General features: G+C 26.7%; 1 protein-coding gene across 5 annotated transcripts; it reads left to right on the top strand.

The window, feature by feature from the left end:
• Positions 1 to 10575: 10575 nt before the first annotated feature.
• On the top strand, positions 10576 to 27069 carry LOC107170967 (prostatic acid phosphatase-like). 5 transcript variants are annotated; one of them, XM_089215803.1, is made up of 10 exons: positions 10576 to 10797; positions 17343 to 17669; positions 18623 to 18724; positions 19181 to 19426; positions 19520 to 19708; positions 20116 to 20239; positions 21524 to 21741; positions 21810 to 21981; positions 22857 to 22952; positions 26532 to 27069. In XM_089215803.1, the coding sequence occupies exons 2-10, from the start codon at positions 17559 to 17561 to the stop codon at positions 26648 to 26650; spliced, it is 1377 nt and encodes a 458-aa protein (XP_089071929.1). In that variant the 5' UTR covers positions 10576 to 10797; positions 17343 to 17558; the 3' UTR covers positions 26651 to 27069. The 5 variants fall into 5 exon arrangements, with proteins under 5 accessions (XP_089071929.1, XP_089071930.1, XP_089071931.1 ...); XM_089215804.1 differs by having other exon boundaries at positions 17398 to 17669; XM_089215805.1 differs by lacking the exon at positions 10576 to 10797 and having other exon boundaries at positions 17043 to 17669; positions 19181 to 19259; positions 19326 to 19426.
• Positions 27070 to 27573: the final 504 nt, after the last annotated feature.

The raw sequence follows: 27573 nt of genomic DNA on the forward strand, positions 1-27573 counted from the left end.
TAAGCTATAACGATATGATAAATTTTACAAACTGCCCACATTTATACATAATTTATTACTATTATTATTATTATTAGCTTCAAGTTATGTAGCTTATTAGGACGTTACACATGAATATTATGTTGTTTCTATTTTACAAATGTACATCATAGAAAATAGAAAAAACTATATTGAGCAAGAACCATTTTGGTGGTAGGAATGGTTAAGACTCCAAGTTATTATATAATAAGTTGAGGAGATTATTTTTGAAAAATCGTTTTTATTATTTTGATATCATTTATACGAAAAAAAAATATATTGTTCCAAAATCCATTATTTTTGTGTTTTTCTAACTTGACGAACTTTTTTCTTAGTTCCGATATCGAAAAAAATAAAAAATAATATTTCACAGCCAGAGTTCCACATCAGAGTGTGATGAAAATTATGTTTCTTAGTTATGACTCTGGATTTCTCGATTTTTTCCCACGCAAAACAGGTTAGTGTTTGTGTTTAGTGTTTGTGTTAACGACCTTTTAACCTTTAACAACCTTCTTAGTTAACATATGGGTGAAGCTTCCTCCTATTAGTCTTTATATCCTTACTAAAAATTAAATATAGGTACAATGATTTAGCTAATGTTGGGAAATTATGAATTGTAGAAACCAAATAAAAAAATAATAAATTCCCAACACAGCGTTAAACAATTTTTAACTAGTATTGATATTGTATAGAAGCAAATAAATTTGTACCGATTTATCAGTTTTTTAAGTATACTAGAAATAGGTAATATTGACTTTCATACTCATATCAAGAGCACTATAGTACCTACAATATAAAATTATAAAATAATGATAATAAATAATAATACCCAACATACGAAATTGAACATTATAATTAGCTAAATACAATTAATGTACAATTATTATAATCTTACTTACGTGTAGTCAACTATATTACAGATTAAGCATTTTACCTATACCTATTTATGAGGTTAGGTAAATAGGTAGGTAATCAATTTTCTCGTAGTCGTAGTACACGCTACTTATTATTAAATAGTAAGCTAACTAAATTTGGTACCTATAGTAGGTTTATCAAAGATCAACATAATATATTGATAATCTTTATAGTAAAAAAATAAGGTACTCAAATCAGTTATTTTTCTTGTCTATGATTTGAAAAAGAAAAAAAACAAAACAACATTAGGTATTTCACAAGATTATGTAATTTATTTGAAACTCTGAAATAATTAAAACTAATTATTAACTATTGATGTACAATCAATGGTAATAAACTAATAACTAATAAGTACATATATAATATTACATATTATTATTTTAAATGATTAAAACTCCCATTGTGTGCGTGTTTATCATATACGGTCAGGAATTTCTTTGTATATCACTTAGGCCTCGTGGTTTTTATTTTGTTTAGGACCTTTCATCAGAGAAATAAAATCAGTAAATTGGTTTCAAAAAAATTATGTTATCTCATAACATTTAAAAATTTAAATAACAAGGGGGTTACTTAGATAGTTATAAATAAAGTACCTGCAAAGTAGGTAATATAAAATACATAATAGTACCTATACAATAGTTTGTGTGACTGTGTGACCGGGTAACGTGAAGGTGCTCAGTTTTCCGCAGCTATGGTACATTTGATTCTACTGCACTCCATGCTTCCTTGTAAGGTCGACTCGTTTGATTCAGCGGTACGTGTATTCACAATTCCCAGGTGGTTGTAAAAAGTTGTCATTTTCGTAGAAGAATTAGGTTATATCAATTAAAAAGACAATATTTAGCTGTTTTCTATAAATATATACATTATACCAAAAAGTCGCAAAGATTTCTTAGATTATATTTTAAATATTTGGCCATAGCCCAAGACAGTAAATAACTGTCATGGTAAAACATATTAAATGATTACCATTATTATGGGTAAAATATTGAAATATGGTAGAGCATAATACTTAGGGCACAGTAACATTTTCAGAAAACCCTATACGTACCTTTTTTATTTGTTCCATATGTACAATGTTCTTAGAAAGCTTTAATTCAAAATGAAAATGTTTAGTTTTAATTTTAATTTTATTTATCAATATTTATTATTATATTCTCAGCGGAGCGATGAACGTGTTGATGTTACAATTATGAGGTTTTTAAATGTATTTTTACTATTTTTTTTTTTTTTTTTTTGTGAGTTCACGATAAGTTGTCGAAATAAAGATACGATTCAACTTCAGTAGCTTTTGTGGTTGGAAAGTGAATCTAGTTGGTGCATTGGGTAGGTCAAATTTAGAAATTCTAGTACTTTTCAAAAGCACCGATAAAACAAAAAAAAGTTAAGGGAAAACAGGAATTTTTGAGAAAATCAATTTTTTAGTTTTTTGTGTATCTCTAAAACAAAGGAAAATTCGAAGGTGAGGAAGTTCTCATTCCGAGGATCCACATGATCCCAACCGATATGCTGTTTGAGTCTAAACGACTTCAATTTCCGATCCGTCTTGCATCCGTCATGACCATCAACAAATCAAAAGGTCAATCCTGGAAAGTTTGTGGTCTGAATCTAGAAAATCCATGTTTTTCACATGGCCAATTATACATGTTCACGGGTCGGAAGACCATCTGCGTTATATTTATTCTTGTGCCTAATGATAAAATTAAAAATTTCGTCTATCACATGGCGTTTCACTAAATAGTGGAAACCATGAACAAAAATGCATGGCCGATAAAGAATCATTAAAATACTTGATTTGATTTTTTTTTGGAAGGGGGGGGGCAAAACAAAAGTATTCAGTAGCCATCCATTAAAAAGTTTTCTATAACCTTACTATTAATAACCTTGTTCTACAAATAAAAATATACAAATTTAAATAATAAATATAAATTATAATAATTGATAATACAATTTATCAAATAAAAATATTAATTATAATTTACATTTTGATATAACAGTGTCAAGCAACATTATTTTACTAACCTTTACATAATCTAAAATGAATTTCCAAAAAAGAGTAATAATAAATTAAACTGATACCTCATTTTTCTATCAAATTTATATTTATATTTATTGTTTTATTTTCATTTAACCATAAAAAAGTATAAAATAGTTTTATACCATAGGTTCAAGTTGATGAAGGGGGATAATTGAGCCCTTTACAATGTAATATGTAAATGTATATTGTATACGCCAGGCAGTAATGCACGTCGCCGCTGCCGACGACGACACAGCTGCAATATTGCAGTAGACGTATTATAGGAGTAATGAGGGTTGTAAAGATGTGTGTGTGCGTGCGGCAAGTAACGCGAGTCACTAGGTAACAATACGGCAAACTTTATACTTCTAATAACTAATTAAACAATTATTTTTTTGGACTTTTCTCTTTTGATGGCTCATTCTTCTTGCGTAAGAAAAATATATTTATATAAAGATAATTCGACATTTCGAAGCAACTATAACTTGTTAGTGTAGTTTAGCTCTTCTTTGTCCAGACGCTCTCTAGCTTTTTCTATAACACATTCGCTGTATATAGTTAAAATAATAATGGTAACCATATGGTATGCGTGTAGGTCTCAAGCTTCTGATGAAATGGGTGGCTGAATTATTATCGAGTCACTAGAGAGAGAACTCGATAATTAGTAGTAATTAGAATATAATATTATGTATAATCGACAACGAAATTCAATCTATACTACAGTAGATTATAATCAAACGTGTTTTGAAAAAAGTCAGTTGACACGCACAAAAATATCGTATTTATTAAAGAGTACCCCTCCTTTGCGTGGTTGAAAAAACTCAACTATTTTATCATATTCCAGAAGTACAGTCATCAACACTAGTCCCAAGAACAATATCGCCGTTGGAACAACTGAATATAAAGAGACGTATTTATTTTTACATAAAATTATGACGGAGAAACAACACTGCGGGGTTAGAGTGATTTCAAACACCCCACCACTATTAAACAATTTTATCATTAAGATGTCATCAGCACACTATTTTCTCTCTCTCTCTCTCTCTAATCCACGAGCAATATACCAAAATTGCGTTTTATGTTAATATTAGAATTAATTCTCACCTGCTATCTTCAAGCTTTAAGAATTAAGAACTAAAAAAAAATAACTTGAATCTTTGAGAACAATATTATATCTGTGTTCCTACATTGGCTATTGTAATGTTCATACAATTTACGAGCGTGTAAATCATCACAATTTGAATTTTTTTTTTAAATTTCATATAATAGATGAACATACGATTTGATATTAATGGTAATAACTGCACGAGGTTGGATTCTGATAAACATATTATCAATTATCTATTATATAGTCTGTAGGTCAGACGTCAGAGAGAAATTAAATGGTGGTTCGATAGCATTTTCTTAATATTTACTATTTACAACGAACGAAGACGCGAGCACACGGCTCTGGTACGAGATTACGAGATCATTAAATCAACTTAAGCAGACGTCTCCATAGCACATACACCTAATAATGTTTTAATTGTTCTTAATATTTCTGTACTCTTTGACCGTCGTACACTTTTACTCTCTAAATTTTTACAAAAACTGATATTATAGGTTCAATTGACTGTCCTGAAATTCTCTCTTTTATCTGTTTTAAAATAAATAGCCTTAATACTAGAGATCCAAAACCTCTTTATTTACTTTTTCAACTAAAAATTATATCTTGAACTCTCCTGCTAACCTTCTTATGGCTGCAGGTAATACTTTTGTCTTTGATTATATTTGAAAATTCATTGTTATTATTATTATTGTTATTTTTTTTTATTATTTACTTTTAATTTTTATTATTATATTCAATCTCTAATTAAGTAAAAACTATAACTTATTGTATTATGTATTATCTTCGCACATAATGTTAATATTACTATGTTTTAGGACTCGCGTCCGTTTATATTAAATAAATAAATAGCATGTGTTACAAGTGCTCATCCGTCTTTTTTTAGACACAAACATTTGTTTCCCTTATGTGATTTCTCTTATATTATTATCTTTTATTTTCTTGACATCGATGACGCTATTGAAACCACTTGCACATGACTTCAATAGAACGTATATTATGTCTCTCTCAATACGTATAAAATACTTTCTACGTATATTACAATATTACACTGTCTATTATTCTATATTGCTACATTCGTATCAACTATTATACGCGTATTGAATACAGTTACCTCGTAATAATATTATAATATCTAGCATCTTTTTTGTTTAAATTATTATTTTAATGTACACTGTAATATATTGTAAATTTAAACTGTACAACTTAAAATAATACATTAATATTTATGTATATTATCCATTATCTATAATCAATAAGAAAATGCGAAAAAAACGTCTTATAAATCTTATAAGCGTCATATTAGTTTTATCGTTCATTAGCTTTTGTGGTTTCGTTAAGTTTCACGAAATGTTGCTAGTTTTATTTATTTTTGACGAGAAGGTTAGAAAACATACCTAATTGTAGATTAAAAGCCACTGATTAATTAATTAAATCAGAAAAAAAATAGTTGAAAATAAAATAATTGGATTAAACTTGAGATCGAAATTGCGTAATCCAACCATTTTTGTAACATATAACCATGGTAAAAATTAAAAATTATTAATACATAGACGCAAAAAATTTTTGCAAAAATCTCGTCATATTATATTCGAATCTAGAGTAATATATATTATACATATAGACATATTATAGTCCTGAGTGATTGCACCTCGTCATTAATTTTTTCCTCACAAATACTGTTTTCCTTTTCAGATAGATTATTGTACTCGACTTTCACGAGTTGTGAAACCACAAAGTGGTTACGAAAATTACACGTTAGAATTTGCCTCTATTGATTTATATTTGAACGTTCAATAATTATCGCGTGCAAGAGTGGCGATTGCCGCTAATTGTAGTTGATGTAATAATTATTGTTATTATTATTCTATGCTATAATACTGATATCATAATAATTATAATAATAATGTATAGTCATTGTAGCGTTTTTATTTTACGGTATTCTACGATTTATGGACCTTAGCTGCAGGAGTAATACAAATAATTCTGATGCATAATAATAATAATAATAATAATAATAATAATAATATAATATGACAGGTATTGACAAATGTCAATATAATATACTTGCCGTTTTCACATTTCAATCTACATGTATTGAATCTCTGTAGAGGACAGGTTTACTCTGAAATCGACATATTTTTACGGTATAATGGCTTTATACCACGCCACTAAAGCCGGTCGTATTTATATTATATACCTACCTACTATAGTATCTCGGTATAGACGTTTATAAATATAAATAATATATAAATCCAAACGAAATACCTACATACATATACGTAGTGTTATATTTATATATATGTGTGTGTGTGTGTATATGTATATATATATATATATATACGTGTGTATACTAAATATTTATATATGTATGGTTTATGTATATAGTGTCATATAGTATTACACTATTATTAACTTTCGTAACTATACAAACATCAACCAATAATAGTGTCAAGTGCCTATCTTTTATTATATTTGTATGTACAGCCACTTAGGCAAATATGGAAGGTACCTAAATGAAAACAATGAACTGTGTGTTACCTATTAGGTACTATGACTAGGTACTATGATTATTAATTTTGAGATAAAACCATTAAACCATCCATTAATATTAAACATTTCAAAAATATTTTTGATTTCAACTTGATGAATACTTTTTGAATCAACGGGTAAAACTTAGTCATTTTTACAGTCAGTTAGAAAATTAACTATTCATAGTTAAGTTAAAAATTCAAAAATTAATAATTTTTTATTTTCAAATCACGCCCGCTTTTGCAGGTACCTCAGAGATCCTCAGAATATTTTGTTGAACCACTACTTAAACATTTAATTACAATAATGGGACGTTATTATATGATATTATACTATTATTGATGTGGTAGATAAAAGCATCATATCCGATTCCACAGATAAAATATAATAATACATTAATTGATCAAGAATCATACAAATTACCAGCCGACTTTTCAAACACTTATCATATTCTTGCTTATCTTTTAATTATTAGAAAAATATATTACAATGCAATTCTGCATATTACATCTATAAATAAATTTAAATGTAGCCTGCAACCACAGTAACACATTATACCTAATTAATAATTTTATTTTATACACTTTTAACGTAACACAATATTGTTTTTATATTTGTGGTATTGTATGATACACACACACAATATACAACTTATATTATTAATTCAATATTTGATCAAATTAGTTAGATAGTAAACATGAAAAAAATTAATGTTACCTATTACATTTTTGTATTTAAATTGGAACATAATCGAATTGCGGAACATCGTTGGTTTTTCAATAAGTTTCCAATATTTTTTACTCGTACAAGCATTAACGATTTTTCCAAACTACTGTTTTATACATTACAAATCGATTTGCATGCATATTATAATATTATAGTATAAGGACCTTGGGAGAGTCATTTGCTAACATTAATATTTCCCCATTTTTTTTAAGCATAATATTGAAAATTCGCCTCTATTTTATTATATGAACTCACGTCGTTCGTCAATATTTCTATTAGCTGATACCTATAGATATACCAATAATATTACTAGGTATTATTATTATTTTATGGCAATGTTACGTCATAATACCAACAATTTTTAATATATTATTTCGACATAAAAACACGGTCAATTTTTTTCACAAACAATATAAATATAGCTACCTACGTGATAAATATTTTATTGAAATTCATTTAAATTATTTGTACAATTTTAGATGTTTGGAAAAATAACCAAAAACAATTACAAACAAAAAATGGATGGAATATAAAATACCTATTGATTAAGGATGAAAGGAGCAAAATAGTGTAATCCAACACGGATATTAAACAAAGTACTTGATCATAACTATTTAAACAGTTGGATTAATATTAGATAATAGTATAATACATATTACAATTATCAAATAAAATTATAAATGGCATATAAGTGATTTATATAAAACATTCATGTAATAATATAATATTATATAATATTATTATGTCATTAGATATTATAATTTATATAGGTACTGCACTTGAACAGTTTACCTACCAGTGTGTTTTCATTTGTTGATATTTCCCAGTGGACAAATTCCATTCGTCGCATGCACAACGATACATGCAAAACACTAAACATTAACTACCAAACACAAAAAATAAAAAATAAAGGTCATATGTCGCATTTACTGAGATATAATATACCGTCAAATCCTACCTACGTAATTTGTAGATTTAATATAATACTCACGTCATATTGTCCCTTATTAAATTACACAACACCATTTGGTTGAAATCAGAGGAGGGGGATTAACCCCCACAAAAAAATACGACAGCAATTCCCCCCTCGAAATTTTATATAGATTTTTGCCAATATGACTATACAGCCGATGAGTTGATTCTTATTACCCGTTTGCATCCGTGAAGGTATAAATAATAAATATATAATGTTTTATTACAGCTATATATTGCTATGTTATATAAAATATGATGCAAATATTTGCAGCACTGATATTATCTATCTATGAATTTGCTCACACAGGAGGAGGAATTAAGGGATCATAGTCTCCAAATGTCTTGCTTATAAAAATGTATTACTAAAAAATTCCCTTAACTTTTGTACCACAGTACAGCAGTATATTACTGCATAAAATACATTATATACTAGATATAACTGGATAGGAACCCAGGGTGTAATAAGGAACTTTTCGCCCTGGGGCTACAAAAATATGACCACCAAATGTAACAATTTTTCATTTAAAAAAAAAACTTTCATTATAATATAAACTTATAATTAAATTAATTTAGTGGTAACATACTATTGTGTATACTCTTAGAGGTAGGTATAGTCGTATTATAAAAATATGATTATTAAACAATGTTATTAATGTTAATTGTCTTCCTAAATTATGAGTCAGAAATTGATTAATAATTGATTATAATATCATAATATTGATAACGGAGGTTATATTAGTTTTGATATTCAGTGCGTTCAAAATATTTTGATTTATTATAATGATATCATAAATATTATAATACCTACAATCTATACCCATCTCATATCTATTTAGATACCTACCCCTTAACCAAGTGAAAGGAATTATGAGATGATTAAAACAATAGCAATTTAAATTTAAAAAAATTCTCACAACTGAGCAAAACAGCGGGTTGTAAATTTTCTCTTCCCACCCCTAAATACGACCCTGCAGTATCCTTTTATACAATATTTTACGTTTATATGTACACGCCCGTGACAGCTAATAAAACACAATTATATACGTATTATTATTATTATTATTATTAAAGTTGACGTGTATCATAATATTATTGTTCATCGTCCGTTTGGGGTCGAATAAGTATAAATTACCAAACGATAATTAATCGGAACAATATTTTGCAGTTGAATACTCGTAAAGATAATATTGCCATAGTGGCATAGTACGTAGAATAATATTATTAAACTGCTGCACCATAAAATATAATATTTCTATATACTCGTTTGACATGCATATATCATAGCCTTATAAAAAAATCACAATACATAAAACATTAATATAGTTACTTAAAAATCCATACTATATAAAATAAAAAATATTTACAGGCGGGTGGCAGCATAATTTAAGAAATTATAAATTAAATTTAAATAGCATTTGAAATAAGAACGAAGCAAAATAAGACACAGACAATAAGCTTAAGTCGTTTAGTTATAAGTCATAAGTGTACACTCAAATACTTGATTGACCGTCAGCCTGTACTGTAGTAGTGTGTATGAATGAGTTATAATCGTATATGTTATGAATTATAATTTATATTAAAACTGACTGTGGTTCTGATGAATGATATTTAAAGAAATATATGAAAAAATGAAATATTATGCCCAAAAAAGTAATGTCCCATATAGAAAACCAAAAACTAACTAGTAGGTAATATCATATAAAAAATATTACACTAGTACCTACTGAATATGCAAGCAAATTTAATATGTAGCACAAAATAACAAATTAGTTTTTGTCGTTTCATGAAACATATTTTTACTCTATATAGTATATAAGATTCCGTAGACAGGAATTTAATATTGGAGAAGTGTTATCATGAAAACAATATATTATACTTACCTAATAAAAAATACTTAAAATATGTTGGTAACTATAATAGATAGTTTTACATGATTGCAAATACATTTATATACTTTCCATTTTTTAAGGTGGGTTGAATTCCTAAAGCACCCGTGTTTACAGTTCTAGCTGACTCTATATAGATGGCCATTTTTTACGATTTCGCAATAAAAAATAATATACCTATACTATACCTAAATGCAAATTTAACGCTATACGCCTTTTGCCTATCTGTGTATAATATTATGCATTATATGTCGTTTCGTTTACTGACCAATACCCATCACCACATAACAATAATAAATTTACGGCCTTTTTAGCACCAGAGAGCGTTTTTATTTATTTTTTACGCTGCGTCGTCGTCGCCGTCGGTAGGTATAACCTATCGGCGATGGTACAAGCGCGCAGCTTCATTACAATTTATCACTCGTCGTCGTCGTCGTCAGTCGGTTCGATCCGACCCGACATCGTGATATACATCACAGTCTCAGCGCGTCTCTCTGTCTTCGCAGTGACAGATTCATTTTCGATCTCGTCGTTTTCGTCCGCCGCCGTGAACTGTAACGTGATACAACAGCAGCCCATACCAATATACAACTGCCGAGTGCCACTGATAAATTATAATACGGGTATTATATTATATTATTACATTTTTGTATGGGATATTTTTCCGTATAAATATCGAGATAAATGAATAATTCTGATTATTCGGTGAGATTGCATATTGTAATAAATAATTGTATAATATTATAATTAAATATAATAATTGAAATATTGTAGGTAGGTCGACATATAAAATAAAATAATTTACGTAATACATATGTCTCGAGAGGGGGAAGTGATCGGCCGATGTCGCAATATATTATGATAGTATATGCCTTAAGTTGTGAAAAAACTTTCATAAACAAATTTAATTATTAAATAACTTTGTGGGGTTTAATTTTTAATTTTTTTAGTAATTGGAAATTTCACTTTTTTTAACATAACCGAACTTACCACATATTTGCTGATGTATTTTAAAAACTTTGCAACTTTTTATCATCTTTTAATTTTTAATTTACAAACTAGTTTATTGTGGCATCAAATGATAATACACATAATTAAACATAATTATATTAATTAATTTTAAAAATAAAGTGAAAAATAAATAAATTAGCATTTTTAAAAGTAATAAAGTAGTTATACCTAATAAACAATAAAATATTTAGACTCCCACCGCTTTTAAAATAAATAGAGTTCTTTTTTCATAACTTACCTTATATTGATACCTAATATCTGATATAATGATTGAAAAGGCTGAAAGACCGGGATTAACTTAAACATTCTAAATATTAAAAAGAATTAGTCTTTAGGGGAGGGATAGAGGAGATTAAATGAGAGAGAGAGAGAGAGAGAGAGAGAGAAAATTATATTGATTTGCTTATAGTCTATAGGTAATCTGGTACCTACTGAATCTGAGTATTGACTATTGAGTATAATCGAACTGATTTCATAGACCAAGTTTTATTTTGTGTATAGCTATTGTCGACTATTGATGTAGGTATATATTAAAGACTTAAGGCTGCGTATTTTGTTATTAGGGTAAACAATAATATGGTTTAAGGGGATTGCATAGTCTATTATTTCATCCAAAATATATCAATCTCTTATCAATCACACTGATGGAACTGTTAACATGATAAGTCTTCCGAAAACTAATTTGAATTTGTAAACATGTCTACTTGAAATCGATCAGTCTACTTTTTAAAATTTCGATCTCCAACTCCTTTAAATTTGGTCTGAATATTTAAAAAATTTAAAAATTTAAACATTTAAAGTATTGATTATTCACTATTTAAATCTAAAATCTTAAAATGTGGCTTGATAGATTTCAAGAGGACATATTAAGGAATTAAAATCAGTTTTCAGAAGTTTTATCGTATCATTAGGTCCATCGGTAGGATTGACAAAAAGTGAATACAAATTAGCATACATCCTTCACTGTTCACGCGCGCGGCGTCGTAGCTGCAGTGACTTGTGCCGTGCGTGTCGCGTACGTACCTAAATGTTTTTCTACTACTCCTTCACTAAATAATTTTGTTCTAAGAATCTGCAGGTACATACCAGAAGGTCTATATAATAGGCAATAGCCATTTTTACGAATAATGTCATATTGGAACGTCTAGAGTATAAATTATAACACATGATTAAATATATCCGCACTGATACTAATTATTGTAAAATGCTAAATAATGTCTGCAATTCTGCATGTACAACTACAGTATGTCAGTATGCATTCAGCATTTCAGCCATAAAATTGTTTATCGAGTTTCACGCTGTATGCATAATTTTCACTTTCTTACGTTAATGCACAACAAAGATTATAATATACAGTGTATTAGGTTTTAAAAATGGATAGCAATATTTTTAATATTAAAAAGCAAAAAATTAGATTATCCCGAAGAAAAAACACAAAGGGCATGTATTATAAAATAAAAGAAATACATAAGGTCACAATTTTTTTTTTATAAGCATTCAAAAAGTTTGAATTTTGACAAATTACGTAAAAATCGCGAAAATTCGCAAATTATTTTAAGCTAGAAATTCATAAAAAAATTTTAATACAAGATTTCTTACAAGTTTGTCAACCTTTATCACAAAAAAAAAAATATATCCACCAGAAAGTCAAATTAAGTTTTTCTTTGAGCTTTGAGATTTAAATGTTTACAACATTAGATTTTCACTAGATTTCTCATTTAGCGATTTTCTTATTTTGGTGTAACTCTAAAACAAAAGACTATACAGATACTTGAAATTTGCACTGAATATTTATATAAGCATTTGCTATTCTTGACAGATAAATCGCCTCCATTCAGAATCGTTTTTCGTATACAATGATATAATATCGTTAGATTCAAATTTCATTCCATCCATTACAGTAACCCACTTGTAACCTACTGTACAGCAGAGCGACATCCACTTTCCCGCTATATTGTACTTGCAATTTGATTATTTCATGAATATAGCTTTATTTTATTGACCAACAAATTAATAGTTGAATAAATAATTTCTTACTACTAAATACTAATGAAGTAATGACTGTAGAATCCGATGTTTCATATTTTAAAGATCAATAAAAAAAAAAAAAAAACATTCCTTATAACATTATACAATTAACATTATAACATTATACAACAACGGATATGTAATTATGATATTATTATCAATTATCATCACCCGTATTACAAAATGATATAATAATATGTTCTCAGAACCTCCGCTCGCACCGTTTCCCAATCTAGTCGGTAGTGCCACTTATGATCATTTACTACGCACACACCGCACAGCTCGCACGCACGCACATATATTATTGCCTAATCTGAACTCCTTAAAAACTATCCGTTTGCAATCTCCTTAAGTATTTGATATCCTTTAAATAAGAGTGATTATATCATACAGTACATAAATTGACTCTTTCCTGTTTATATACAACAAAGACGAGAATTAATATTAAGTAGGTATGTCGAATTTCGATCAACAATTAATTTGAAATCACCACGGGGCACGGGAAAATTTTTAATACAGTATTCGAAAATAATATTTTTTAATATACGAAAACCATTGTTTATTGCTTAAATAGTATATAATTTTTAACAAAATAAATTAATAATTATTTGACTGCTAGCTACCTATCGTGCTATTTATAATTTATGAATTCAGTGGCGTCATTTTAGATTTTATTAGGTTTGCATGATTTCAAGCAGGCTATTTTGAAACTCCATCGACCATCAGACAATATTATAAAAAGGGATATATTTATGTATAATATCCTGTTTTGATTGATCATAATAAATTAAAATCATTAATTATTAATCAATATAAATAATAATGCAATTAAAGCTTGAAGAAGACAATAAGTTGAATGCAGCAAAATAAAACACACAAAATATTTACTTTTTTCTATACCCAGTCACTTGTATTGATATAGGTAATATAATATAAATAACTGGTATAAATACCTAATATAAATTTATAAGGAAAAATAAATAATAAAACTTATTACATAAACATAATAGTCATGATATTATACATATAACTTGTTCCAATGATTTGAATTTTTGTTCAATTGTCAATGACTTAAGGGGAACATAATTCGTTTTCCGTGGGAAGGAATATGATGGAATTTCGTTCATTTTGTAGAGAAATATAAACGATTTTATTTTGTCCTTTTTTTTTGTACGTATACCTATTCTTAAATATAGGAATTTAAATAACTTTTACGGAAAACCTCATTTTTTTTTAAAAATGTAATCAATATTATAATGAGCTTTATTATACAACAATATTGAAAATATTTATTAAAATAATCGATTCAATCAGGGCAGTCTTATTGATCTTAACTTACATGAAAATAAATAAATCAAACATTTTAAAAACAAAACAACTATACCTACTTAAATAATTATTATTACAAAATATCATATCAATACAATTTTGAAATTATTGAGGAACAAAAAATATTTTCTTTATTTTGAAACAAGGAAAGGGACTAGCTAGCTAAGCCTGCAGCCTGCAGGAATGAGAAAGTTTTAATTCCTTTTTAATATTAAAAGCCACCTTAGAGAATAGGTATATCATACAAAGTAAAAATATAGATACTACGCATAGGTAATAATAATATGTGTCTTACTTAATATATGTAACATACGTTCTACAATCTACAGCATATAACCTGTTAATTATAGTTCAAAAAAATAGTATTTAGTAGTAAAAACTAAAAGTAATAGGCCGTCGTTGGTCGGTTGCATGGCATAATTAGGAAAATGCAAATAAGCAATAAGCTGGTTTACTTTTATAATTTTTTTTTTTACTGTGATGGAAATTTCGTTATAACGGACAAGTGTGGTGCTCCTCACCAAAAATGAGTTCAACACGCCACTGGCCTACATTATTTATAGTCATGGTAAAATTACATTGCAGAAAACAGGAAAGGAAGACTGTCCTATTTGGAATGGTGTTAGTGTTAAAGCAATATAATTATATGTACCTTTGTTTATTTGTTACCTACTGTGTTACTCAATTATTATATTTTTAGAGATTAATTGTTATTTTAAATTATAACAAAGCGCCAAAGTAGCAACCAACGTGAGGATCTAACCCACGACCCGACATTATAAGTCTCATGCTTACGTACTATTATGCTGGTTGCGCTAGCTCTAATGTCTCTCCTGACGAATACAACTGTTAACAAAATTCATATTTTATTAAATTTACAATATATAGGCAGATACTCGTAACTATTATAGGTACGTAAAAAGCTAGAATTAATCTAACCGTAATTGATAATATTTGTTTTATTATTACTTATTTGTAAATTTAAAATATCATAAGAAGACGTGATACCCACACATGTGTTGTCTCCGTCTTACAAGTGCATGACAGCAAATTTTACGCTCAGCAGATCACGTTTAGTTCCGTTAGTTTAAAAGTTAGAGTAAATTGACCTCTTATAAAATTTAAAGGTAAGAATAATATTTCGACGTCCTCAAAGGCTTTTTACTATATTTTAATTTTGAACCGAGTTGCAAGTGTTTTTAAAATCGTAAATTTTTCGTACATCTTAAAATACTTATAACTCGCTTCAAAATTAAAATATGGTAAAAACCCCATTAGGTTGTCTAAACAATAATCTTACCTTAAAATTTTGTAAGAGGTCAATTCACTCCAATTTTTAAACTAACGGAGCTAAATGTGACCGGCTGATCGTAAAATTTGTTATGCTACGCACTTGTAAGACGGATACAACATATTATGCGGGTATTACGTACTATTAAATAATAGTTAAATGTTAATTTAATTTGTAATAATTCATAATTTTAAAATGCATGGCGTCATAAAAAATAGTGGGCCTCCCTTAGAAAAATTGTCTAAATTCAACATTATCAATATAATTTCGGTCTCTATATTCATAAGTCTCGTCCCATGTCGTATAATTTTGCAGCAGTCTATAACATAGTACCTAGGTATGTATCGGTACCAATAAAATCTTCGTTTTCGAAATTCTTACTCAATTATATCGTAAAATTTAAATAAAATCAGTGGCGGATATTCAAATTTTTCTACGTAGGAGGGAATGTTAAGGTTAAAGATATAATAATATATTAATATACAGCGATAATAATAATATTATAAAAATGAAATGTTATTAAAATTGACAGCCCGCGTCATCACTCGCTACCGTGCGACGTTAGAATCTATCTGCCCTACCAGACAATTATTTATTATAACATTGGCAGTGACATAATAATACTATTAATATTACACAAATGAATATTACCAGTGGCGCTTGGAGTGCGCGAGTGCGCCAACAACTGCTAAGCAAAATATTATATAATTATAATCTTAAGAGGTCGTTCTGGTAACAATATTCGGCCGTAAAAACATACTTTCGTACTTCAAGTTTTCCTCAGCTCTCGTAGAAACATAATTTTTCACCAATATAAACGCGAGAAGTTCTCCTAGATTTTGTAGTTTCTGATTTTTGATATGTTTTTTGTGAATTTTATGTTTCTTTTTAAATTTAAAATTTTTTAAAAATTTCAAATGCATATTGCATATATAATCGGTTTAAACAGAAAATTCGAAAATCTGGAACGATAAATCTAGAAGAACTTCTCACGTTTATTTCGGTGCAAAAATTATGTTTCTACGACTACCCAAAGCTGAGGAAAACTTGAAGTACGAAAGTATGTTTTTACGGCCGAATATTGTTACCAGAACGGCCTCTTAAATAGTTTAATCAGCTGCAACTCTGCAAGTGGCGCCGAATACAACTGTTATTGTTGTTGTTGTAGTTGTTGATAACGATGATAAGGAATAATAATAGTAATAATATTAATTATAATGGGTTTTAACGTATGGCGACAATCGGAGTAATAACAATAATATTTAAATCGCGTACAAAGTTTCTAGCCACCGATCTCCATCGCTTCGATGGGACTCGTAGTTTCTAAATGAAAACGAAAAAATAATTTAACGAATTTACCTTCACGTTCCGTTTCAACATTTAGACAGTCTTCCGTATAATAATAGTAATAATAATAACAATAATAGTTGCGTATACTATTATATTTTTTCGCTTTACGTATTATTGTTTTGCTCGCAAAATATTTACACCCATGTATCCGATTTGTAGTCGTGCGAAATATGTCATCTGTCGACGATTGAACAATGATGTTTGTTTAACGCAGGCCGTGAGTATGTAAAACAAACAAAACCGTCGCAACAATATGAATATTAAATAAAAACGACGATAAGTACCTCTTCCTACTTCTCAATTCAAAATCCGGCCACTCTGAAGGACAAATATAAGTGTAGGTATTTGTTTTTTCTATCATCCTGTGGCAGCACGATGCGTTCGTCACTCTTGTTGATGACCGCCATTTCGCTTGTGACGACCAATTTCTGTTTGGCCATCGATCCGCTGGCCCAAGAGTACGGCGAGCTTGTGTTTTCATCTCTGGTGAGTAGTAATCAATTAAGCTTTTAAATAGTTGTAATGACATTATTTACTATGCAATGATTGCATGTAGATAAGTAAATGCACTATGTTCAATCGAGTGTGTAGGTATGAATTCCAATTGGTTTACCTAGTCATATAACTATCAATAAATTACAGTAGATAGTTATGAATATACCTAGAGTGGAATGTAAGTAGCTCCCTAAATGTTTAGGTAAATAAAAAATTTATTTCTAACCTACATTTGCGCAAATGTTGGATACCTAATTATTTCAATGTACAGTAGACTCATACTCTTTGGTAATCCAGCCACATGTTAATAGGACACATCAAGTAATCTAACTCAATCTTAAAATTAAAATACAATAATAAATTCATAATCCTTATATTTATCTAAGAAAATTGCAAGAAAAGTCATCTAGGAAATGATATTTGCCAACAATAAAAAATTAAAAGAAGCTACCTAGGTACCTATATGATTCATTGAAATAATAAAAACTACTTAAATATTTTTTATAGTAATCATAATTTTATTGACATAGTAATATATTATAATATAGTCTATTTGTAGGTAAATATATTGTATATTTTGTATCTACAAGATTATAATACCTTTGTAATTGGGCTATGTATTGTAGTAAAATAAAATAAAATATAATATGTAATAATGTACATAATTAGGTAAATTTTTATTTTTATTTTTAATTTACAAAATTGGGCCCATTATCCCATATATTATATTGATATTGAATTACTGCTGAGATTTGGCTGTAATTTGAAATACTTTATTGTTTGTAATTGATATTTCTTGGCTTCCTAAAAATCAAACAATGACTACTAAAGTATATTCATTGGTGTAATATGTATTTTGTATATTATACCTAACTCATAATTTTAGTTAAATGTTTTATTGCTACATATTTATTTATTTGATAATTTTTTAATTTTAATTTCAGCTTTATAGACATGGTGATCGAGCGATTACTCAATTATCTTACCCAAAAGATCCTTATAGAAACTCATCATACTGGCCCATGGGTTATGGACAGTTGACTAATGTAAGTTTTTATTTTTTTTTTTTTTGATGGTTGTGTTAACAAAAAAATAATTAATAATATTATACTAGTTACCTTATATCATAATACTGTGTAATTAGACATTTTGATATTATATATCCAATCAAGTCAATCAACAATTAACTTAAAGTGATGTTGCATGTATACATTTAATTTTATGCAATGCAATATGCACAAAAACACATGCATATGCGTAAAATTTGACTAAAATGCGGTTCATGTTGAGCATACTTCTTATTTCATTTATAATCCTTCTATAGTTTATCATTAAAATGACAAGATAATAAGTTATTATAAATAACCTACAGTAATTGGTATTTTCTAAATGTTGTAAATATTATTTCTACAATTATTGGATACTATAATTTTATTTTAACATTCCTATTAGAGCTATTTATATGTATTCACTAAATAATTATGTATGTTTTATGATTTTAGCAAGGAAAAGAAAGGCATTATGAATTTGGAAAATGGTTAAGAAATAGATACAGTGATTTTTTGCCTATTAAATATTCAAGTAAAGATATATATATTCGGAGTACCAGTGTAGATCGTGCTTTAATGAGTGCTGCTGTTAATCTAGCTGGTTTATATGTACCAAGTAGTGATCAAAAATGGAACAACAAATTAGGAAATTTATGGCAACCAATTCCAATTCATTCAGTGCCACGAGATCTTGATAAGGTAAACTTTGTTTTATATTTTATGATGTATATTATAAATTGTTGTTTCTTTTTTGTATTAATAAGAATTCATTAAAATGCCTTTATTTTTCAGTCTTTGTCTTTTGGTAATAATTGTCCTCGGTTTACAAAAGATTTTAATAACCTTCAAAATTTACCAGAAATCCAACAATTTAATGAAGATCACCAGAATTTATACAATTACCTTAAAGAAAACAGTGGCATGAATTTTACTAATTTAATTGATGACACATTAACTTTGTATGATATATTATTAGTTGAGGTAACAATTATTTAGTTTTTTAAGATTATTTAAAACAGATTATAAGAATTAAATTTAACTCAATTTTATTAGTTACTCATTTTTTGATAAATACCTGGCTTAAATGAGTGGCTAAACTTTATTTAGTGGGAGATTATATAAAAAATATTTTTTTCTTTGAAAATAGATTTAAGAAAACATATTTTTTAAATATATCAAAACCACTGTTTATTAATATTAGATATAAATTGTGATGTTTACATATGTTTTTAGGTGATTATAGTTTGATTTTGTCTCGTCAATTTTATATATCACCTTAAAATTAATGAATATAAATTTAAAATATTTGTACTTAATTATAAAAATATTTTAATATAAATTTTACACAAATGGTTTACTTATTTGTGTTATATGTTTATTTTGTTTAGACACAATTCAACTATACATTACCCAATTGGACCAATTCTGTGTTCCCTGACAAATTAAGAGAAGTTGCTGAATTGGCATTCCTATTGCCAACGTATACTCCAATATTGAAGAAATTAAGTTGTGGTATGTGTAAATTCATCAATCAATAAATATTAAAAAATAACATAACTATGTAATTATTAGGTAATAATGTAAAAAAAAAAATTACAAGGCTTGATAATTTGTAATAATACTCATACACAAAACTTGTTTATTTTTTCTTGTTATTTTATTGATTATGAAAGACGATAGTTACTATTATATTTTATATTTTCTTATAACTTAATTAACTGAAGTTCTACATGGTTTCTTTTGTTTGGTAATACAAATTACTATAGGAATCAATATTATCCGTAATCTTAGGAACTATGTTTTATGTAAGAGAGACAAACAATATATAAATCATAACCACTTATCATTATCATGGACACATCATTTTTTTTTTTTTTTACGATCTTACGATCAATAATCAAAAATCTACAAAATTTCATAACAAATAAACTTATCTACATATAAATATATTGACCCAAAATAAGTAGTAATATTTTTAATTAAATGTTCATATTATTATATTATAATAACTCAAAAAGTAAAACAGTATCAAAATTCGAAACGTATGTATTTTCATAATATTTTATTAAAATTACAATTATACAATATAGGTACTCATAATCAATCAATAACAAATATATGAAGAGTCATTTACAAAGTTAAAAGAATAAAGTCATATTCAATATTCATAATAATATTATATTAGTATTAATTTAATATCAAGCTAAATAATAGTACTACTAAATACATGTCACTTATTAAAATAATTAACATTTAAAATTATTATTAACTAACTGTATGATACATAAATTACCACATTTCAATATTGTTAAATTAATTTTGTTCACATAGTCAATATCTAAAAGAAAGTGAAATTTCAACTCATCATAATATCTTTATGGTATCAATACCGAACAATTAAGGAGACAGAGGGGTATGGACCTCGGGGTAGTATGTTTATTATAATGTATAAAAAATGGGTATATTATAATTATTTAGCCCTGAACCCAAAATTATCTTAATCCAGGCTTATATAAATATTATAAAAGATATGTTATAGTAAATAATATTATCAATACATTTTTGATAAAATAATTTATGATTTAGACAAAAACAATAAAATGATAATCTTGAATAATACTCAATTGTTTAATAGTTAGTAGATTTTAAACATTTATATCATCATTTTATAACTATAATAATTATTTATTTTTCTTAAGTTAAAATTATCTCTTGCACATAATATCGATTAGATTTCTTATCCTAACTTATATAAAACGATTAAATGTTTATAATAGTTTAATTTATATTTTTTAGGTGTACTGCTTAATGAAATAATTAATAACATGAAACAAAAACGGAATGGAACTATGCAAACTGATTTCAAATTATGGGTGTACTCAGCTCATGATACCAATGTAGCTGGTTTATTACATTCTTTAAATGTTTACAATCATAAATTACCGCCTTATGCTGCTGCTGTGTTTATAGAACTTAGGAAGAGTAAAAACTCAAATAATACTTATGTTGTTACTGTAAGTCAATTCAATATTTAACATTTCAAGTACCAAATTTAAATTAATTAATGGTTTTCACTCTAAAGGTATCATATAGAAACACTTCTACTCACGATCCTTATTTGCTTCATGTTCCTGGTTGTGATTCAATAGCATGCGACCTAGACCAGTTTATTGATGTTGTGAATCCAATTTTACTTACAGACTGGTATAAAGAATGCCATACGCTTGAGGAAAGTAATGTTTTGGCATATATTGGTAAGTTGTAATCTAGTTTTGTTTTTTTCGTATAATATAAAAACGTATTACCTAATTACAAAATATTTTTAAACTAATAAAAAAAAAGGTATTTGTTTATTTTTTATTTTACAATATATATTTTAACTGTGTTAGCTCAATTATTTTACTAAACCTCCCATGATTGCAGTAATCAGCTGAGTAAAAGTGTGTTAAAAATATCAACAGCTTACAGGAAAGATTAGATGAAAATTTTCCAAAATATAAACTTACATTTTTTTTTATTTAAACTGATTAAATTATAGACTATACTACAAATTATAATTATTATATTTAATATTTATTATAGTACTATTTTTAAAAAAATTTTTTCTAATTAAATCTGACTTGTGGCACATATAAGTTGAAAATAAAAAAATATTTTTCTTCCAAGTTATAGACACAAAGCTTTGATAAATACATTAAATATTATTAATGTATTTTATGTATTGTTAAGTTCTGTATTCATAATAAAATGATTGAAATTTAAATGAATTTTACTATAAAATAATATATAATAGTGATACATCTAACACACTATATTATATTTTATTAAAATACATGATACCTACTCAAAAATTAATTTAAAGAATAATAATATTTTAGACTTATAATATTTTACATAATAATAAAATCAACAAATGGATTAAAAAAAAACAACTTATAGCTTTTGAGCCATTTGTTTGTTAGTATGTACAAGATTACAGCTCATAATATGTAAAATGAACCAATTTTCTAAATTAATTAAATCATTAAGACTTAGTATAAAACATTTTATGATGTCTTTATAAGTTTATAATAAATTAAAAATTGTTTTTAATTGAATAATTAATTAATGCCTCTTCAATTTTGTTTAGGAATTATTGCAGTAATATTGATAGTTGTTTCAATCATTTGTTTTATGTTAAACAAAAAATATTTCATCTGTTATTGTGGCAGAAATTATCAAAAATGTACGTACAAAAAAATCATCAATAACTAATATTTATTTTAATAGTGTTGTATTTATATTTAATGATAATAGAATGCTTATTTTTTTATATATTACATTATTAGTATTTTAATTATTTAATTGTTGTTATTGGTAGTTACACAGTCAAATAATTGACTTATCTAAATACTGGTGTGCTATATATTTTATTGATATGTAATTTTCTTTAAATATGAAATAAAATTATCAAAAAACTCAAAAATTTAATAAAATATATTTAATGCCGAGTTTAGGCTTAACTATAACTTAATTTTTTTTTTCATTTTTTTCTACTGACAAGTTTTAAACAATAATTATTTTTATAAATTGTTATCTTTTAATTAATTAATATAATAAAAAGGTACAATATTATCAATAAAAGGTACATAAAAATTATATATTATTTAAAATAATGATAACTGACAATATAAGTTTATTGTAAGTGCATATCATAATAAGAGAACAGATTTATATCCAAATGTTTGTTTGTATTGTAATAAGCTAATAGAAATTTGTTAAGAATTTTCCCCGATTTAAATAACACTAATTGTATTTTATATATTATATTCCATATTTCAATATTTTTACCTTATTTTGTATAATATTTGTAATTTAACAGTCTATATTTTTATTTATAGTGCACAATTTATTTCATCTTACATTTTCCCATCTACAGCTACATATATTTATCATTTATACTTATGTTTTACATCATTTTAATTGAAATTTTAAGTACATATTTTGTAGCATTTTATAGATTTTTAGAAACATATTTTGAGGATTTTTTGTGCTTATAAATCTGTTCCCTAATTACAATATAATATACATTATATAATATAAACAATAATAAAAACAATTTTTTATTTATGTAAATTCTATAAATTATCATTATTATTACTAATTTTACACATAGAGAGTTAGATAAAGTAAGAAAATAAATTAACATTAAAATTTTGTTTTGTAAAATAAAAGTAAAAACAAAAAGTCTTAACTAAGGCTCCTCAGTATTAATCATCACAACTAATATTTTATGTTATAGATTTCCCTAAAAACTGATTATTATTTAAGTATATTGTTAATAAATTGATTTACATTACTATTATTGTTATTGTTTATTTTATGTTTTTCATTTCAGTTTAAATGGCATGGACTGAAATTTTTTTTATGCATCACTTCACAACAAATTTACTAAATATGTATTGAAGAAAATATTTTATATATTATAAGCATGCTCAATATTTTAATGTAACTAAATGGCTTAGTATGTTTCAACATTCTACGATAACTGACGTTATTCGTTGCCCTTACAAATGGGTGTTAAAAATGTTGTTCTAGATTATAACTTTAAAATTATGTTTGATAATATATTATAGTATGATTACTGTGTTATAGTAGTTAGACTGTAGTGTTTGTTTTAGTATTTTAATAGAAATATAGTCCCCGTATTATGAAATATGACTGAGCCAGTGTATCAATTCTAGAATTAGAATCTTATTTAATAAAACTTAGAAAAACTATGAATTGTTTATTTTTATTTTAATATCCTAAGTAGTTATAAATCTAGTTTTCAACATTATAAACTATGAAATACTAAAATATGAACAATATAAATAATTATTTTAGGTAGGTACTTCATGAAATGAAATAAAACTATTGTATGTTGTTGACGTATTTCATGGGTGATTAAGATGTTACATTAATTTACTTTGAATTTTCTAAGTTTGACAGTAAATTAATTAAATATTAATTTCTATGGAGGTAACTTGATAATTACATCTTTAGGTAAATATTTATTTATATAGATGATTTTAAGCTAAATATGAACAAGTATTATTTAGTTGTAAATGTTATCAATAAATGATAAAGATTTATATTATTTTATGCAAGGTAAGTGACTAATTGATTATTAGTTATTGATTGTTATTATTTGACTCAATTAGGTACTTTAAAAAAAACTGAAACAACCAAATATTTATGCCCTCTCAAAATAACAATACACCTACTTTCATTACTTAAAGTCGCTATAGGAAGTTTTTATTAATAAATGTTGGTAAATTTACAAAAAAATGTGACAGTGAGTTCCCATGCATTATTATTTAACTGATTATGAATATGTATTTGTCAATTTTTAGTTTTAACCCTTAAAAATTTTAGACAGTAATTATAGTTATTCATATATTTTTGCTTGATTTTTAAATAACTAATTTATCACATAGTTAAATCGTTTTATATATGTTTTCTGTCTATTGCCGTGAGACATCGTTTTCTGTTAGATCTGTTTGATTAAGACAATTCATGCGGGTGTAACGTCCTTTTAATATAATAATTATTAATCATGCCTTATTTTTCCATGGTCCAACATAAAAAAATAAAATAAAAATAACGCTCAAAATCTTTATTTTTATTTTTAAAATTTTAAAATACCCATTTTTAGAATTTCATATTCATTTATATTATAAAGAAAAAATAACTTTCATTCTGTTAAATTTTGAAAAAATAAAAGCTACTCATGTTTTGAAAAATACAGTACCTATAATATAAAATTGTGTGATGTTCACACTTAAATAACTATTATCAATCCTACTCAATAGGTACCTAAGAATACACTACTCGTTGGCATTGTATGCAATATTTTCTTATCCAGCATTAACTGCTATGCGCAAGTCAGTTTTTTATGCCTATAATCTTTGTAACGAAATTAAAGCTATTTAATAGTTAATTAAAAATGTGTAAGATGTTTTCTATAGCGACACGTTCATTAATAAATTCTAATGTGATAAGGTACTAACAGAAGAGGTGGTGAACCAAAAAATACTGTGCTATAAAATATAAATGAATATTTATGAAAGAAGCCAAAAAAGAATCTTAACAATGGATAAACTATATAAGATTTTAATTTATTATTTAAATTTAAATAAGATATTAATTCAATTGGAATTCTATGAACAGTGAACACATAATGTGCCGGGAAGTCCGTTTTACGTTGGTAACACATTTTTTCATGATTAAAAACAAAAATTTTCTAAAATTTTAATAATTCATTTTTTTTTTTTAAATGTATTGTGCATAATTGATTTCTTATTTCAAAGCATAATATTTTTTAAAGTACTTCGAAGCCTATACAAAATATGTTGAATTTTATACATAATTGTTTTTATTATTTTTTATTTAATAAAATAGACAAATAATAGCGTATTACAATTGCAAATCTATGTAAAAATTCGAACTCTGTTAGGTAGGTATAACACTATGTAACCTTCTAAAATCGAAGTACCTACACTGCAAGATTATAAGGTTTCGATTTGATAACGTGAATCTATTGTAGAAAAAACCTACCTACTTATACGTTTTTGAAATATAGTGAATATGTAAATGAATATTTGAAAGAAAAAAATCAAAATCCAAACCTGCAGGAGTGCTGACGTGTCCCCTAGCATGTGTCACATTATTTGTTCCTGACTGCGTATCGCAAGTATTTAAAATCATACTATAAGTGTCCCGTTGTTTTACATCATCGAGTTTTTTTTTTTTTATTCTTTATTATTTTGTCTGAATGTTTCAGTGTACCATGCCGTGCCCCGAGAAGAAACCGAGACTGTGGACTTCGATCAGGACGGACGGAGTCGCGTAGCCGTCTCGTTTCGGATGAACGGCGTCGAATCAACATCCGCAGACGTGTAAATATTATATTATATTATTATAATATAATATAATGCCTACGTACCTTCAGCAGTATAATATTATTGTAATATAATGTGTAACGCAGAAGGCGGTGAATCGCGATCACGGTTTTTGTTGGCTAATCTGCAATAATTGTCATAATAATAGTCGGTGTCAGGTTACCTACACCGATACCGCCTATATTATGATCGATTTTTGTAGATTGTCGAGAAATTGAATTTTAGTAATACTGCCGGTTTCTCGATTGATCGTTTGATAGACACTGCAATTTTGTTGCAGCGCGTGTGTCATCATCATTGTCGCGCAAACCCCATTTGTTTATACATTTATTATTATTATTATTTACCTATTACACATTTACACATAATATAATATAGAAATAAAGAATAAAGATAACTATGTATTATTTTATATATTTATATTGTGTATTATGTAAATCTGACCATTATTATATCTTTATATAAGATTGACGAGAACTTAAATCGTACTATAAGCTATAACAGCGTATAAGCACAGAATATATTACATTTATAAATTATATCTCATATATTCTGTGGTATAAGGTTGCAACAGTGATGGCTATAATATGCCTACTTGGCCAGTTGGCCATAATTATTATTATTACGACTATACGCTTGTCGTATTCCCCTAAAAATATATATACCGTGCATATTATAATATTATATCAGGGGCGAACGCAGGGGGGGTTAGGGATTTAAACACCCCCCGAAATAGTAGGTACAAAAAATAAATTATCCGACCAACAAATGTATTAGTGTATTACTAATAACATTTCAAAAAAATTAAAATAAATTATTAGTTATTAAAAAGTTTCCCTTCTCCCGTGGTTTGTAAATTAATGGATACAGTAAAATCACCAATAAAATGTATGATAATGCAGTTTCGAAGTGAGTATGACAGTA

Source organism: Diuraphis noxia, unplaced genomic scaffold, assembly GCF_037042655.1.
Source record: "Diuraphis noxia isolate RWA-SAM2 unplaced genomic scaffold, SU_Dnox_SAM2 contig0001, whole genome shotgun sequence".
NCBI classification, from domain to species: Eukaryota; Metazoa; Arthropoda; class Insecta; order Hemiptera; family Aphididae; genus Diuraphis; species Diuraphis noxia.

Excerpts from the sequence above, each read along its gene's own strand:
- LOC107170967 (XM_089215803.1), top strand. The coding sequence starts at position 17,559 with ATGCGTTCGTCACTCTTGTTGATGACCGCCATTTCGCTTGTGACGACC. Across the intron at positions 21,982-22,856 it reads TAATGTTTTGGCATATATTG|GAATTATTGCAGTAATATTG; the intron begins GTAAGTTGTAAT and ends AATTTTGTTTAG. Across the intron at positions 22,953-26,531 it reads TGGCAGAAATTATCAAAAAT|TGTACCATGCCGTGCCCCGA; the intron begins GTACGTACAAAA and ends TGAATGTTTCAG.